The sequence below is a fragment of the Elephas maximus genome, chromosome 3 (assembly GCF_024166365.1).
Source record: "Elephas maximus indicus isolate mEleMax1 chromosome 3, mEleMax1 primary haplotype, whole genome shotgun sequence".
Classification (NCBI taxonomy): domain Eukaryota; kingdom Metazoa; phylum Chordata; class Mammalia; order Proboscidea; family Elephantidae; genus Elephas; species Elephas maximus.
The window spans coordinates 28,770,116-28,784,369 of NC_064821.1; the positions used below are offsets into that span (position 1 = coordinate 28,770,116).

A 14,254-nucleotide genomic window follows, 5' to 3' on the forward strand; every position below is an offset into this window, starting at 1 on the left:
CCATTGGCTCGAGTACCCGAGTGGCAGCCAGGTTGACCAATCAAGAGCGGCGCGATGGTTTTAAGCCCAGCCCGGGGGCCCCGGCGGGAGGTCGCTCAGGTCGGGTGTTGCCTGAGAACCGGATGAGGCGGCGACAGTGAGGCCGAGCCGGGAGCCGAGCGGAGCGCCGAGGCCCAGGCGGGCGGGGAGCAACGGCCGCGGACGCCGCGGGGCGCGTCGTTGAGTCGGGGGCGGGCGGGGAGCGCGGGGCGCTCGGGCCGGGGCGGCCGGCGCCATGGGCAACCGCGGGATGGAAGAGCTGATCCCACTGGTCAACAAGCTGCAGGACGCCTTCAGCTCCATCGGCCAGAGCTGCCACCTGGACCTGCCGCAGATCGCCGTAGTGGGCGGCCAGAGCGCTGGCAAGAGCTCGGTGCTCGAGAACTTCGTGGGCCGGTGAGCGAGCGCCGCGGGAACGGCGGGCGGGCGGTGGCCTAGGGCGCGGAGGGCGGCCCGGGAATGGCGCGCCTTGCGCCGCCGGCGTAACTGCGGCGCTTGCGTGCCGGCGACGGGGACAGGGACTGGGAGGCGGGCCCTGTGGGGCGCTCTGGGTAGAGGGCTCCCTACAGGCAATGGGGAGCCGGCCCAGGCCCCAGGGGCGTTCCTACAGTCTGGGGGGCGTGGAGCAGGAGGCGCCATTGACCCCTGCGGTGTGTCACGTTCCCAGCCTTCGCGGGTAAACTCTGCCATCTGGTTGCCTTTGGGTTGGGGTAGGTCCCCCTCTACTCCGTCTGTCTGTCCGTTTACCAGGGGCGAACGCGCCACCTCGGTAACTATTGGGGTGATCCCTGCAGTCGGCTGGCCATTTATCAGGGGCAGCTCGTTCTGGCTGGCTGTGTCTGGCCTGGAGAGACCTCCCTACCACCATTTGGCTGTCCATCTGTCCAGTCCCACGGGCAGCCCCCTGCTGATTGGCTAGCTGTTCAGGATGACCTCTGCTGTCTGGCTGCCTATCCGTTCCCCTCACAGACGTTAGCACTTACCCGTCCCTCTGTCGAGTTACCCTAGCTGGTCTCCTCCATCTAACTGGCTGTCTGGACCCAAGGAGGACCCTGTTGTTTTGCTCTCCTGGGATGACACTTCATTTGGGTCCCTGGTGGACCCTGGCTTCTCTCTTCCAAACAGATCCTTCTGTCTGTCTGTACTGGTGGATCCAATGTCTGTCCATCTCCTAGTCTACCATGACAGTCCCAGCAGCTCCTAGCTTTTCATCTGTCTGGCCTAACCCTTCTGGCAGGGGGTGGGGAAAAGGAGTAGGGGAGAAGAGAGCGAAAGGATGAGGCTTGAATCTGTTCAACTCTCTGTTGGAAGTACGACCTGGGGAACTTTCCCCGGAATTCTTTCCTGGGCCATGTTAGGATGCTCTGGGGCCCTGGATCATGGGCCAGCCCCCAAGTTAAAGCCTGCAAATTGGGGAGCACTCCTTGGAGCCTGGGAAGGGGCTTTTTGCCTCATCAGCCCTCAGTGATAAGAGCTGAGATACAGTCTTTTCTGGACCGTTCTGGAGAGGCCTGTTTGCCCATCCGTGCAGTGTGCAAATTCCACTCTCTGGGCTGTTTCCAGTGTTCAGGAAACTAATGAATGAGACCAGGCCCTACAACCACTGAGGACTGTTGATTCTTCTCTCTCCCTCCCACATCTCTTGTCCTTCCACCTTCCTGGTCACTTCGCTATTCCCGGAAGGGACTCCATTTGTGGCTGTGTGGCTGCCAATGGTAACATCATCGTCCTTGTTATTGTTAATCAGTGTGAAGGGGTAGCGTTCACTGAGCAGGCCCCAGCTGAGTTCTTTCCTTGTTCCGTGTGTTGCATTCCACAATGAGCATGGGGTGATTTCGTTACCATCCTAACCTTAGAAATGAGCAGGGAGGTTCAGAAAGGACTCACCGCTTGCCCAAGGCCACTGGGCTGGTATGCAACAGAGCCTGGCTGGACACCCAGACCTGCTGTTGCCTTCCCAGAGGCCTGGGGTTGTGATCCCAGCGCATGAATTTCCTTCTGTGCTGCTGTGTCCCTGGTGGGTTGGCCTCTGTCCAGTGTAGCGGAAAGGTGTGGGCTTGGGCAGAGGTGGATCTAAGGTATGGTAGGCATGGCATATGCCCTGGGTACCACTCCACTTGAAGGGGAAGCGCCAATGACCAAAAAAACCAACCCGTTGCCCTTGAGTCGATTCTGACTCATAGGGACCCTGTAGGACAGAGTAGAACTGCCCTATAGAGTTTCCAAGGAGTGCCTGGTGGATTCGAACTGCTGACCTGTTGGTTAGCAGCTGTAGCTCTTAATCACTATGCCACCAGGGTTTCCATTAACCTGGCATGACACAATGTCCTGCCTCAGTGTCCTGCCTCAAGCACCATAGACACAGAGGCAGGTGGGTATGTGTGTGTGGTGGGAGTGGGGGTATACCTGCTCTAGGCACAAGCCCGGGGGGAACCAGATGAGGTAGGAAATGATCTTCCCAGGTGCTACAAATATGAAAGGCAAGTGACTGAGGCAGCTGGACAAGACCTGTTGCCGCTATCATCATCCGTTCATTTTGAAATTGTCGGGGCTGGGGGCAGTGCAATTTAGAGATTGCCCGTGGGCACTCAAATGGGGGGCAGGGCGCAATTTAGAGATTGTACAATCTCAGTGCTTGCCTTAGGTGCTGTTTTCTGTCAATATGCCTCTGAACTTGGGCTCAACCAGGCTGGGCTGTGAGCCCCTCTGGCCGTCTTCCTGCCTTTCCAGCCTCTGGTGGGCCTCTGTGAAGCTCTCTCTGTTTCATTTGCTTTGTGACCTTGTGCAGATTGTTTGACCTCTCTGGGCCTCGGTTTCCCCTCCTAAAAATGGGGCCCTGGACCCTCAACAAGGCTGTTGCAAGGATGCAGTGACATGGTGTGTTGGAAGTGCTTACTTAGCGCAGTGCCTGACCGGGCTGCTCTTCACTGGGCTGGTTCCTCTCAGAACAACAGCAAAAGCTAATAAGAGTTAAGTGCCTTCGAGTTCCATGCTGAATTTCATTTAAGCCCCATGAGGCTAATACTGTTATGATCTCCGTTTTACAGGGCAGGAAACTGAGGCTCAAAGAGCTGAGTCCTCTTGCTTGAAGCTGTTCATTAAGGAATTGAGGGCTCTGGGTTGGCAGCGCTGAATTTCTCTTCCCTCCCCACCTCTCCTGCCCCACTGGTGATTGGTTACCTGCTCCTGTGGCAACTGCCTCCCAGAACCCAGCAATGTAGACACTGGCTGTTAAAGAGCATTAATTTACTGCATGAAAATTAGAGTTGTTAAAAGGCCTCTCTTAAGGTGCAGGGTGCTGGAACAGAGCTTAAGTACTGTTAGAATTTAAACATGGGTAAGGCCTCTGAGCTTCAAAGCCCTGCTCAGGGTGGGCCAGAGGATTCTTTTGGTGAATTTAGCCAAGGCGTGCCACTGCTCAGAGCCTCAGTTTTCTCTTCTGCAAAGTGGACGCATTCAGTGGACTGTCCCGACTGGTTTCAGGGAATAAACGAGAGCATGTGTCAGGGGCCTTTGTCCAGGTCTGGAACCTGGGGTCTGTAGGGCTTGCTGTGTGTCCTGGATGCTTCCCTGTGGCTTGTCTCAGAATGTGGCCCGGGTGAGAGCAGCCCAGTTGGCTCAGGGGTTGCGGATGGGTGGCTCCTGTTGGGCCCTTTGTTTCACCTGTGTGGTGTTTACAAAGTTTTGCTTTTAATTAGCTGCCAACCTTTAAAAATGAGATTTCACATCAAAATCTGGATTTCAGCAGTACTAGAAAATGGCCAGCAGCGCTCTAGAATTTCATGGTATAGTGCGTGGGCCTGGGTCCAAGGCCCTGTTCTACCATGTTTGGCTGCATGACTTTGGCCAAGGGGATCTTGGCTTTCTGGGCCTCAGGTTCATTTTCTGTAAAGTGAGGGAGATAACCGGACCCTTCCTGCGGCACTGGATGAAGTAACGTGTGTTGAGTAGACAGAAGGGCCCTGGTGAGGAGGAAGGGCCTGGTGCCCGTGGCTGCTGCTGTTTGCCATCATTATCTGGCCTTGCTGGGCCTGTGTCCCACTTGGCACCAACCGCCTAGATCTCAGAAGTAGCAGCCCCTGCTAGACTAGGTTTGGCTGCCAGAGCTGCCACAGTCCCTGCCACTCCCTAGTACTCACCCAGACCCATTTCATGAATGCCTGGAGCCTCCTGGCCCTAGAATCCTTTGAGTTTGAGACTCTTGGCCTGTCTACACAGTACCAACAGACCTGTGGCCTTAAGGCGAAGGGAGGTCATGACTCCCTCGGGGTGCTTGTCATTTGTCCCCTGAAGCTGGCAAAAGGGAGGGGCTTGAGAATGTGTTCCTGTAGAGAAGAGCAGGAGGAGGCCAAGGTTGAGGCCTCCAACTCCCAGTTCCACAGGCCCAGGCTTGAGCCTATGAAGCTTACTTGACTGAGCCTCAGTTTCCTCACCTAGGAAACGGGGCTGTTAACAGGATCTCCTTGTGGGTCCCAGTCAGTACTGATACGTGCTCTGGAGCAAGGGTCTTAGTCCCTCTGAGCCTTACTTTTGTCATCTTTGAAATGAGTTTAAATGAGACTTCATTTGAGTGCTTGGGGCAGTGCTTAGGGCTTCAAACCATCAGGTCTACTCAGACTCATGGTAACCACATGTTTGTCACATAGAACTGTGTTCTACAGGGTTTTCAGTGGCCGATTTTTCAGAAGTAGATTGCCAGACGTTTTTTCCGACGTGTCTCTGGGTGGACTCAAATTGCCAACCTTTAAGTTAGCAGATCCAGTTTTACAGATAGCAGTTCGGTTATCTCCCCCATTTTACAGAAAATGAACCTGAGGTCCAAGAAGGCAGGATCCTCTTGGCCAAAGCCATGCAGCCTAACGTGCTGGAGCAGGGCCTTGGACCCAGGCCCGTGCGCTACACCACTAAACTCTGGAGCACTACTGGTTGTTTTCTAGCACCACTGAAATCCGGATTTTGATGTGAAATCTAATTTTTAAAGGTTGGCAACTAATCAAAAGCAAAACTTTGTAAACACCACCATTTGTGCCACTCAGGGCTCTGCTGAAAACATGAGACGTGTTTTAGTTGTTGATTGAAGGTTCTTAACTGAGCACGTTCATTGTGTGCCCGGCCCTGGGGAAGCTGGCCTTCCAGCTGGGTACAGAGAGAGGAGAAACACAGTAAGTGAAACATGGTAGGAGGTGATAACTATGATGGAAAAAAAGAAAGCAAGGTAAAGGAGAGACCCGAGAGGCAGGTTTACAGTTTTAAACAGGGGATCAGTGAAGGCCTCCCCAGGAAGGTGACATTTGAGCAGACATTTGAAGAGGGGCACTTGAAGGAGGTGAAGGAGCCCTGTGGAGATGTGCAGGGAAGAGCGTTCGAGGCTGTGGGCTTTGACAGCCAGTGCAAAGGCCCTGAGGCGGGAGCATGCCTGGAGGCCAGTGTAGGGGAGAGTGGTGAGAGACCTGGACAGGGAGGGACCAGGGTGGGGCAGGGTGCAGCCACTCAGAGCCTTGAGGGCCTGGGAGGGCACTGAGCAGAGGAAAAACTGTTCCTATCTTTCTGGATGTGGCTCTGAGCAAACTTGAGGGCCCTCGCCCTGTATAGAATAACCCTAATTATAGGTCCTTTGATTTTCAGCGTTACCTCTATTTTCACAGGTACCTCAGGGTCCTGTGCCATTTTTCTTTTAACAAGCAGCAGCTGCCTACGGGGTACCACCCTCTCCAGCTGTGTTTCCAATTGGTCTCCGGTGATTTGTCCCTCCAGGGAGATGGGGCTGTGCTGCGGGGCTGCTGCCTTGTGCTGAACAAATGTATGTCGCGTGACCAGTAGCTCATGTCCCTGCCAGTCTGAAGGGCATGTGGTCTGGCCATTGGGCTGATTTGTTTCTTAATGGATCTTAGCTGTATAAACCTACTTGGAAATGATGGCTGCTGTTTCCATTGTCTGTCTCCTTTTGTCAGAATGAGAGTACATCTTGAAAGCCTCAGGCAAGGCTCTGCCTGTGTGGTCTGTAGTACCTGGGCCAGCCTGGGAGGTCTGGGAATATGGCCAACTTGGTGCTGCCATGCACCAGGTGAGTAACCTTACTTCTCTGGGCCTCAACTTTCTCATCTGGAAAATGGGGGTAGGATGGTCCCTACCTCCTAGGGCCAGGCTGAAGACCAAATGAGCTAATCCTTGTGAAATATTAGACCTGTGCCGGTGCCTTTTGTGATCTTGGTGGTGGTGGTGGTTGTTAGTTGTTGATGAGTCAGCTCTGTCTTGTGGCACCCTTATGTATGACAGAGCGAAACATTGCCCGGGCCTGTGCCATCTTGGGGGTTAGGGTCTCTATTTAGCTGTGGGTCAGGACTGTCATGATCAGTTTTTGATTTCCGTATCTGTAAAGAGAAGGAATTCATTATTACTTTGTTAATATAAGTAATATCATTTTAGTACAAATGTGAATGGAAGGCCTGTCAGTCATTATTCTAGCCTGGGGATACAGCTGGAACCAGGACACATGCAGACCCGTTTCTGCAGGGCCTGAGCGTTAGCGTGAGGCTGTTTCTCCGGTGTTCCTAAGCAGGCATCCTGGCTGCAAACAGTGTTATTTACAGCCACCTCGTGCATGGTGGTGGGAAACTGGGAGCCAGAACTCCCAGCAGTAGGGATTGGTTAGACAAGCAATATGTCCAGATAACTGACTATGACAAAGCTACTCAGAGTGATGTAGAAGAATACATAGTGATTCAGGGAGCAATCCACATAAGATGGAACAGGCGGCGTGATCCCATTTTGTTTAAAACAGCTATATTGAGAGCTTTTGCTTAGGGGCAGCGAGTTTATGTTCATGGCAGTGGAATGATTCGGAAAAGAAAAGCGGGAATGGCTGCACCACCTGAAGGATGTAGTCAGTGTCACTGAGCTGTACATGTAGAAATTGTTGAGATGGCCTGTATTTTGTTAGGTACGTTTTCCTTGCAATAAAATTAAACAGTTATTTTTTTATATGCATAGGGAAACGCCTGGGAAGAGGTACACCACCCTGACCCCACGTATGGTCATCTCCCCACGTGATTCTTGGTTTGTTTTTGCTTGTTTTGGGCTTATGCTTCAAACCAGGAAGATAAATGTCTCCGAAGCTCAGCTCTGGGCTGCCTACCTGCTTTTCATAGTTATTTGCCCAGAGGTGATGACCCTTCCTCAGTACCTTGGATGCATCTTGTCGTCATAAACTAGGTTGTTTCTGGGAGAGTGGAGGACCGCCTTGTGGACAGCGCTCGATAGATTTCGATTTTTCAAAGGTAGCTGGGGAAGAAGGGGCCTGTCACTGAATGGGGTCCCGTTTCCCTCCTGGCGTTCGCATCTGGCTCAGGGCTGCATCTGCCAAGCTTTTGCCTGATTTGAATGAAAATGATGAAATTACAGGCCCCTCAAATGGCTGGAAAAGACAGGAACATCAGCTAACCCTTAATTTACTGTGGTTGCCAACTGCATACTGTAATTAAGCCCTTATTGTGCTAAAGCACTGGGAAAATGCAGCCCAATAATGAGGTATTTATAGGGCATTAGCTGTAATCTAAATAAAAGAAAAAAATCTCCTGCCTTCGAAACAAGATGGCACTTGAGAGAAGATGCCTGCTTCCGGGTGTGTTGTGGGTTCCTGGAGTGCTGCTGGGGCTGGGGGTTGTCAGGTAGGCCCCCTCGGAGTCACCCTCAGCCAGAGCAGTTTCATCTGCTGTTGGGTCTTTATGGTATAACAAAAGCCAGCATTTGTGGGGGATTATGTTATGTCGTGCTCAGGGAATTTATATGTCAAATCTGACCACATCATTCCTGCGGCCCTGGGGAGTAAGTGGGGAAACCAAGGCCAGAAAGAAGGACTGGTCTGAAGTCACACAGGGAGGGTGCTGAAACTGGGGCTTGAACTGTGTCTGGTCTCCTCCAGAGTCAGAGGACCCAGGATGGTGGGAGGGGAGGGTGTGGGCATAGCTCTTGGGAGTGGAGGTAAATAGTGAACTTCATGGCAGTTGGGTTCGAGGATGGGGTCAAGACCACAGATGGAACAGTGGCTTTGAGGGTCCTTTGAGGTTGCTAGTTGTGTGTCTGACTGGCATGCCTTAAGTAGTGACTACTGTATGCCAGGTGCGGGGGCCCTAGCGGGGGGCCGAGATGGACAAAGAACAGGCAAATAGTTAAAGGAGCAAGAACATTCTGGAGAGGAAGAAGTGTAGTGAAGATAGAGGGGTAAGGGAGTGGCTGGGGGACTGTTTCAGATGGGGTAGTTGAGGTGGGTGTCCTGCAAAGGAGCTCACCTTGTAAAGACCCGGGAGAAGGATGTCCCAGGCAGAGGAAACGGCAGGTGCCGAGGCGCCGCTGCAGACATGCAAAGGAGACGCTGAGACAAGGACCAGCGGGAGTGTGAAGGTCGAAACACTGCCCGCCAGATGCCTACTTTTTCTGAAATTTAGTTAGGCAACTTGAGCGTGAAAACAGTGTTCCTGTAAAAAGGGAAGCCGTTACAAATGAGGATAAAGACCGGATCACTCATCCTGTCCTTCCCACCTCTATGTGGGAACAACACTGTCAGTCTGAAGTATATCCTGATGGCCCCTTCTCCTGTGTTTATGTAAGGATGTGTGCCAGCGCCTGTAGAAAATATATAGTACTGTTTTGGGTTGGTTCTTTTTCAGTGTATCTTCTTGCGAAAAGTGAGATCACCCCGTTTACGTTGTTCGGCAATTTGTTTTCCAACCACCTGAAACATCTTGGAGGTCTTTCCGCATTGGTGTTTTGGCAGCTGCTACTTAGAGCATCCTGACTGCCCCAGGGGGGGTAAGAACAAAGGCCAGGGCCAGCAGGTAGTCCCTGTGGCTGTCCCAATGACCCTCTATAATGCCATGATCTATGCTGGGGCCTTGGCACAGAGTGCCTCACCCACTTTGAGGCAGGTGATTGATCCCCACTTACTGATGAGGAAACTGAAGGACAGAGGGTGAGCGGTGTGTCCAAAAGCACTGGAGTTTTGGCAGGTGGACTTGAACCCAGAGCCTAGCACTGTACTGGTGTCTGTACCTGGAGTAGCGCCTTCACCCCTGCCTTGGCCTGATTTTCCTATCTTCCTTTTCTCTTTGGCCCAGTTTCATGGGGGCTGGATTTAGATTTCACTCCTCTTCTGTGTGTATTTGTGCCCTCAGAGTGGCCTCAGGGTTTCTGGAAGAAGGTGGGGTGTTGAGGGATAACCCAAACCCTCGTGGGGCCCTTGTGGTGCTCACTGGGGTGCCTGGTGCCGAACCCTCAGCTGCTCAGTTTTGCTCCTCCTTCAGTGTCTACATAGCGTTGCTTACTCAGGAGTGGCTCTGGCCTTCCTCAGGGAATGGTGCCTCCATCTTTTTGACACACTCACTGTGTGCCAGGCCTTATGCTAAGCACTGTATGTGTGTCAGCTCGGGTCGGCCCTGTTTCATAGATGAGGGGCAGGGAAGTGGGGTCCTCTGAGCCACTGAGCTTACCCACTTGTTCACTCAGCCAGTATTTGTTAGTCAACGGTAGAGAATGGCATCACAATAGCAAGTGGCAGAGGCTGGGTTTGAATGGGGATGTGGTGGTGGTGGGTGAGGCTGAAGAGCTCCCTGTCCCCTCAGAAGGCATGTTTGAGAGCAGTGGGTGGAGAAATGTGAAGATGGATGCTCTGACAGGGAGCCTTGGCAGTGGTGGTCAGGTAACATGTCTTGGTGGCTGGTCTTCCAGCTGAGGTAAGAAGGATGGACAGGAGCAGACTGGAGGTGGAAACAAAGGGTGACCACTGAACTCATACCTTTGCCGTGGGCCCAGCTCGTGGCTCCTGCCCTGTCATCCGTAGGGGCCTTTCTTTTCTTTTTCATGACTGCATAACACTCAGTCATACCAAGGGAACATCAGTAATGCTAACCTCTTGGCGATGGATGTTGAGGCTGTTTCCAGTCATACAGTCCCAGGATTTGAACCGGGACATGTGAGTCCCATGTAGGAAGTTATGACAATGGGTGTGTGGCCTTCACCTCCCCCCCGGGCACTGGCGGCCAGGTCACCAACAGCTACTTCGCTGTCCACATTGAACGAATGGGATTGGAACTGGTCAGAGAGTTGTCCCCGTGTTTCCTCCATGCTCCACCCACTCCTCACCTCTAAGGCTACCTCACTGTCTCCCACCTGGACCAGCACAGTTGCCTCTTCCTTGGTCCCTTGGTTTCACCTTTGCTCCACACAGTCTGTTCTTCCCATAGTGGCAGAGGGAATTTGAACACCTGAGAAGGCATGTCCCTTCTGCTCCATGGCTCCCACTTTATTTTGAGCAAAAGCCTAAGTCCTGGCTGTGGCCCACAGGACCCTGCACAGATGCCCCGTCCCCTCCCTCGTGTTCTCCCTCGCTCACTTAGACCTCCTGGCTCCCTGTGAACCCCCAGGCTCACTCCCACCCTGGGCCTTTGCCGTCTCACGTGTCTGGATCTCCATTGTCTCTGTCTGGCCATACCGCGCCCTCTCTGCACTGGGCTCCCTACTCGGTCGTGCCTCCTGAGAAGCTGTCCCTGACCTGCTCGTCTCCTGCTGAGCCCCCCTCCCTCAGACTACTGGCCTAGGTGGGCCTTCTTTAGTGCTCTTATAGAACCTGGATGATTTGCATGTGTGTGTCTGCTGTCTGGTCCCCTCCCCCACGTCAGCCTGGCTGTTCCTTGCTGGCCTGGTACCCAGTCAGAGTGGGCGTATCTGATGAATGAATGTACCTAGAAACCAGAATGGAATTCACTTCATTGCACATTCATTGAGAAAGGTGGCCAGAGAACAGACCCCAGCCTCACCTTGGGGGCTCACAGCCCACCTGGGGGTGCAGGACTGAACAGTTGAGGGGCAGTGGATGGGGGAAGGGTGGGGGAGGGCTCCAGTGGGGAGAGAAGCAAGGTGGGAAGGCCGAGATCCGTGCCTATTGATAAAAACAGTAATAATAGTCATAGGCCTAGGCCCCAGAGTGGGCAGGTTGGGGGTCTCTCTGGGCTGGCTTCCCCGCCTGGGAGATGAGGCAGACCAGGGCCCCCTCTACCAGTAGGATTTTCCCTCTTGCCTCCTGCCTGGATGCCAGGCATGGGTACTGGCGTTCCCACAATGGGGGCTGAGGGTTCGGAGGCAACCTCACTCCCATGGGTGTCCCTAGTGTCTGCTTGGAGCATAGCAGGACCAAGGAAAGGAAGCCTCGCGATCCTGCTACTTAACTCTGGCAGCCGATTAGCGTCCTGTGGAAATGTAATAAAATACCGGGAGCAAGCCCCTCCACAGACCCATGGAAAGCTTTGGGGGATTCCAGTCATGCGTCCCAGGGAGAACCACTGCTTTGCTTGTAACGGGGAACCTCCTTTGGCTCAATCTGAACCCACTTGTACCCGGCCCCATGGACAGAGCTGTCCAGGGCCCCAGTGACCCCCACGCCCAGAAGAAGGAGGAGGCACCCTGGAGACTCTGTCCCATGGCACACTTTCCCAGAGATAAGAATCTTTTGGGGCTGCCAGGCTGGTGGCCAGCTGAGCAGGCAGAACAGTCCCAGCTGGGGTTACGCCCGCCTGCCCGCCCACCGGGTGATACACCCTGGCACAGCCTGGGCCAGCCTCAGAGGACGCCCCTGTGGCGGGTCTGGGACACAGGGCAGGTCTGTTCCAGGCCACGGGGCCTCTGTCTTCTGTGCTGATAGACAGGGTCTTTCTGGAAGGTTGCTGGTTCTGAGGATGTTGCCTTTGGAAGCTGGGGGCGATGGGGCGCCAGGGTTCCATACATCAAGATCAGGGGACTGTGACCGGCTCAGTTCAGAGTCTTCCTGTGGTTTGGGTTGGCGTTATCTTCATTTCTTGCAACACCGAGTTCCTCTCGTCTGGGCGGAAGCTGTTCAGACGGAAGCTGGGCTTCTGCAGTGGCTGCCCTGGCCTGCATGTTGCCGATGAGTTTGGGGCAGGCTGCTTCCCTGAGGTTGGGGGGCTCCACCTGGAATAGCCTCCCAGCACTGGGTGAAAAAGATGCGTTGGCTTTGTTTTTAAACTGTTTCTTTTTATCACTGTTTACTCGTGGTAAAAAAATTCACTCTGAAAGTGCAGAGTAAGGTAGAGATTCTACTGCCTGTTGCGTGGGCACTACCTCCAGAAGCACGAGGCTCTGGGCAGACTTTTCTGTATTCCTGTGTATGAATGTCCCCCTCCACCCAACTATGAGCCCATCAGCAAACCCTTTGGATCAAGTCCAAAGTCTCTCCAGGATGTGACCGTCTCTCACCAGCACCCTTCCCCCCGCCCCATTTAGTGTCTCCAGAGGTTTTGCTTTTTATTTTGTTTTGGCTTTTTTTTTTCTTAATTGTGGTAAATATGTATGTAACAAAGTATTTGACATTTCAATAATCTTCACGTATATAATTCAGTGACATTATGTTCATTACGTCGTTCAACCATCATTGCTTTTTGCCTTTAATACACTTTATTTTGGAAGAATTTTCGATTTTCTGGAAATAATTTTTAGATTTATGGAAAAGTTGCAAAGATAGTACGGAGAGCACCTATATACGCTTCACCTAACTTCTTGGAATGTGAACATCTTACCTTACCATGGTACATTTGTCACAACTAAGACATTAACCTTGGCCTATTACTATTTTGTTTTTAAAATAATATTGAGTTTTTGGTGAAAGTTCGCGCAGCAAGTTAGGTTCCCTTTTGACAATTTCTGCACAAATTGTTCAGTGACATTAGATACATTTGTCACAATGTGTCATCATTCTCTTTAATTGTGTTCTGGTTGTTCTATTTCCAGTACTCTAGTTTCCCTGCCCCCTTATCTTCACATGTTTGCTTTTGAGTCATTGTTGACCTTTTGGTCTCATACAGATGGTTTTTAAGTAGTGCACCGATCCTACAGGTAATATCCTTTATTTTGTGTGTCACTCTGCTATTCTGCTAAACGATAATCTCAGGGGATAGGCTCGGCTCTAGGTTTAAAGAGTGTCTCAGGGCGATAGTCTCAGGGAGTCATCTGTTCTCTACTGTTCCAGCCTGTCTAGCTTTTTTTTTTTTTTAAGAATTTGAGTTGTGCGCCACATTTTTCTCCCATTCTATCCGGGACCATGTATTGTTACCCCCGTCAGAATGGTCATTGGCAGTAGCTGGGCACCATCTAGTTCTGGTCTCAGATTAGATGAGGTCGTGGCTCATGTAGACTTACTTCTTCTCTGAGCTCTTGGTTACCTTCTTAGTGTTTTGCTCCTGGCGAGTAGAGACAAGTAGTTGTTCCGTCTGTTACGATTAACTCAAGCCAGACTTTATTCCAATTCCCCAGTTTTTCCCTGACGTCCTTTTTCTGTTCCAGGATCCCATCCCAGACCCCCACTGCATTTAGCCATTGTGTTTCAGTCTTCTCTGGTCTGTGACAGTTCCTCAGCCTGTCCTGTTTTCCATGATCTTAGCAGTCAGGTATTTTGTAGCATGTCTGTGTTTGGTCTTGTCAGGTATCTTGTCATGATTAGAGTGGGGTTATGAGTTTTGGGGAAGAAGACCACAAAGGTGAGGTGCCTTTCTGTTGGTGTCATATCAGAGGTACACAAGACATGTCACTGGTGATGTTGACCTTGATCTCTCGGTTAAGGGGGTGTCTGCCAGGTTTTTCCACTGGAAAGTTGCTATTTTTCTCCTTTTCATACTCTATGCTCTGAAAGCATTGAAGATTCTTTTTGGTATAATTGTATAGATAATATACACACATGGCTCCAAAGTAAAAAAATTTCCTGAAAGGTATAGAGAGCGAAGCCTGGCTTCCCCTGTGTGCTCCTGAGGCAGCCCCCGCAGGCTAACCACCGCTAACATTTTCCTGTGTGTTCTCTCATAGGTTCTCTATGCAAATAGAAGCAAATATGAATGTGTTCTTTTCTGCTCCCCCATATACAGTTTTACACTCTGTTCTGCACAGTGATATTGTTACTTAACAGTATTTCCTGGAGAACTTGGTATATCAGCACCTGGAAGAGAAAAAAAGAATAGTTGCCACTGATAGATTCCAACTCATAGCAACCTCATGTATGTCGGAGTAGAGCTGTTTTCCAATAGCTGATTTTTCAAAAGTAGATTACCAGGCCTTTCTTCCAAGATACCTCTGGGTGGACTCAAACCTCCAGCCTTTTGGTTAGCAGCTGAGCTTGTTAACCATTTGCACCAACCAGGGACTCCATCAGCATATACAG

The 14,254-nt window shown here is 51.8% G+C and overlaps 1 protein-coding gene across 7 annotated transcripts in view; it reads left to right on the forward strand.

Moving 5' to 3' along the window:
• Nucleotides 1-114: 114 nt before the first annotated feature.
• Nucleotides 115-14,254, forward strand: part of DNM2 (dynamin 2) — a 94,922-nt gene continuing 80,782 nt past the window's right edge. For 3 of the 7 annotated variants that reach the window (XM_049876894.1, XM_049876887.1, XM_049876891.1), the window contains exon 1: nucleotides 118-435. In XM_049876894.1, coding sequence (XP_049732851.1) covers nucleotides 275-435 — 161 coding nt within the window. In that variant the 5' untranslated portion in view covers nucleotides 118-274. Of the gene's footprint in view, nucleotides 436-14,254 lie in introns of all 7 variants that reach the window. The other 4 variants (XM_049876890.1, XM_049876888.1, XM_049876892.1 and 1 more) reach the window with 3 other exon arrangements.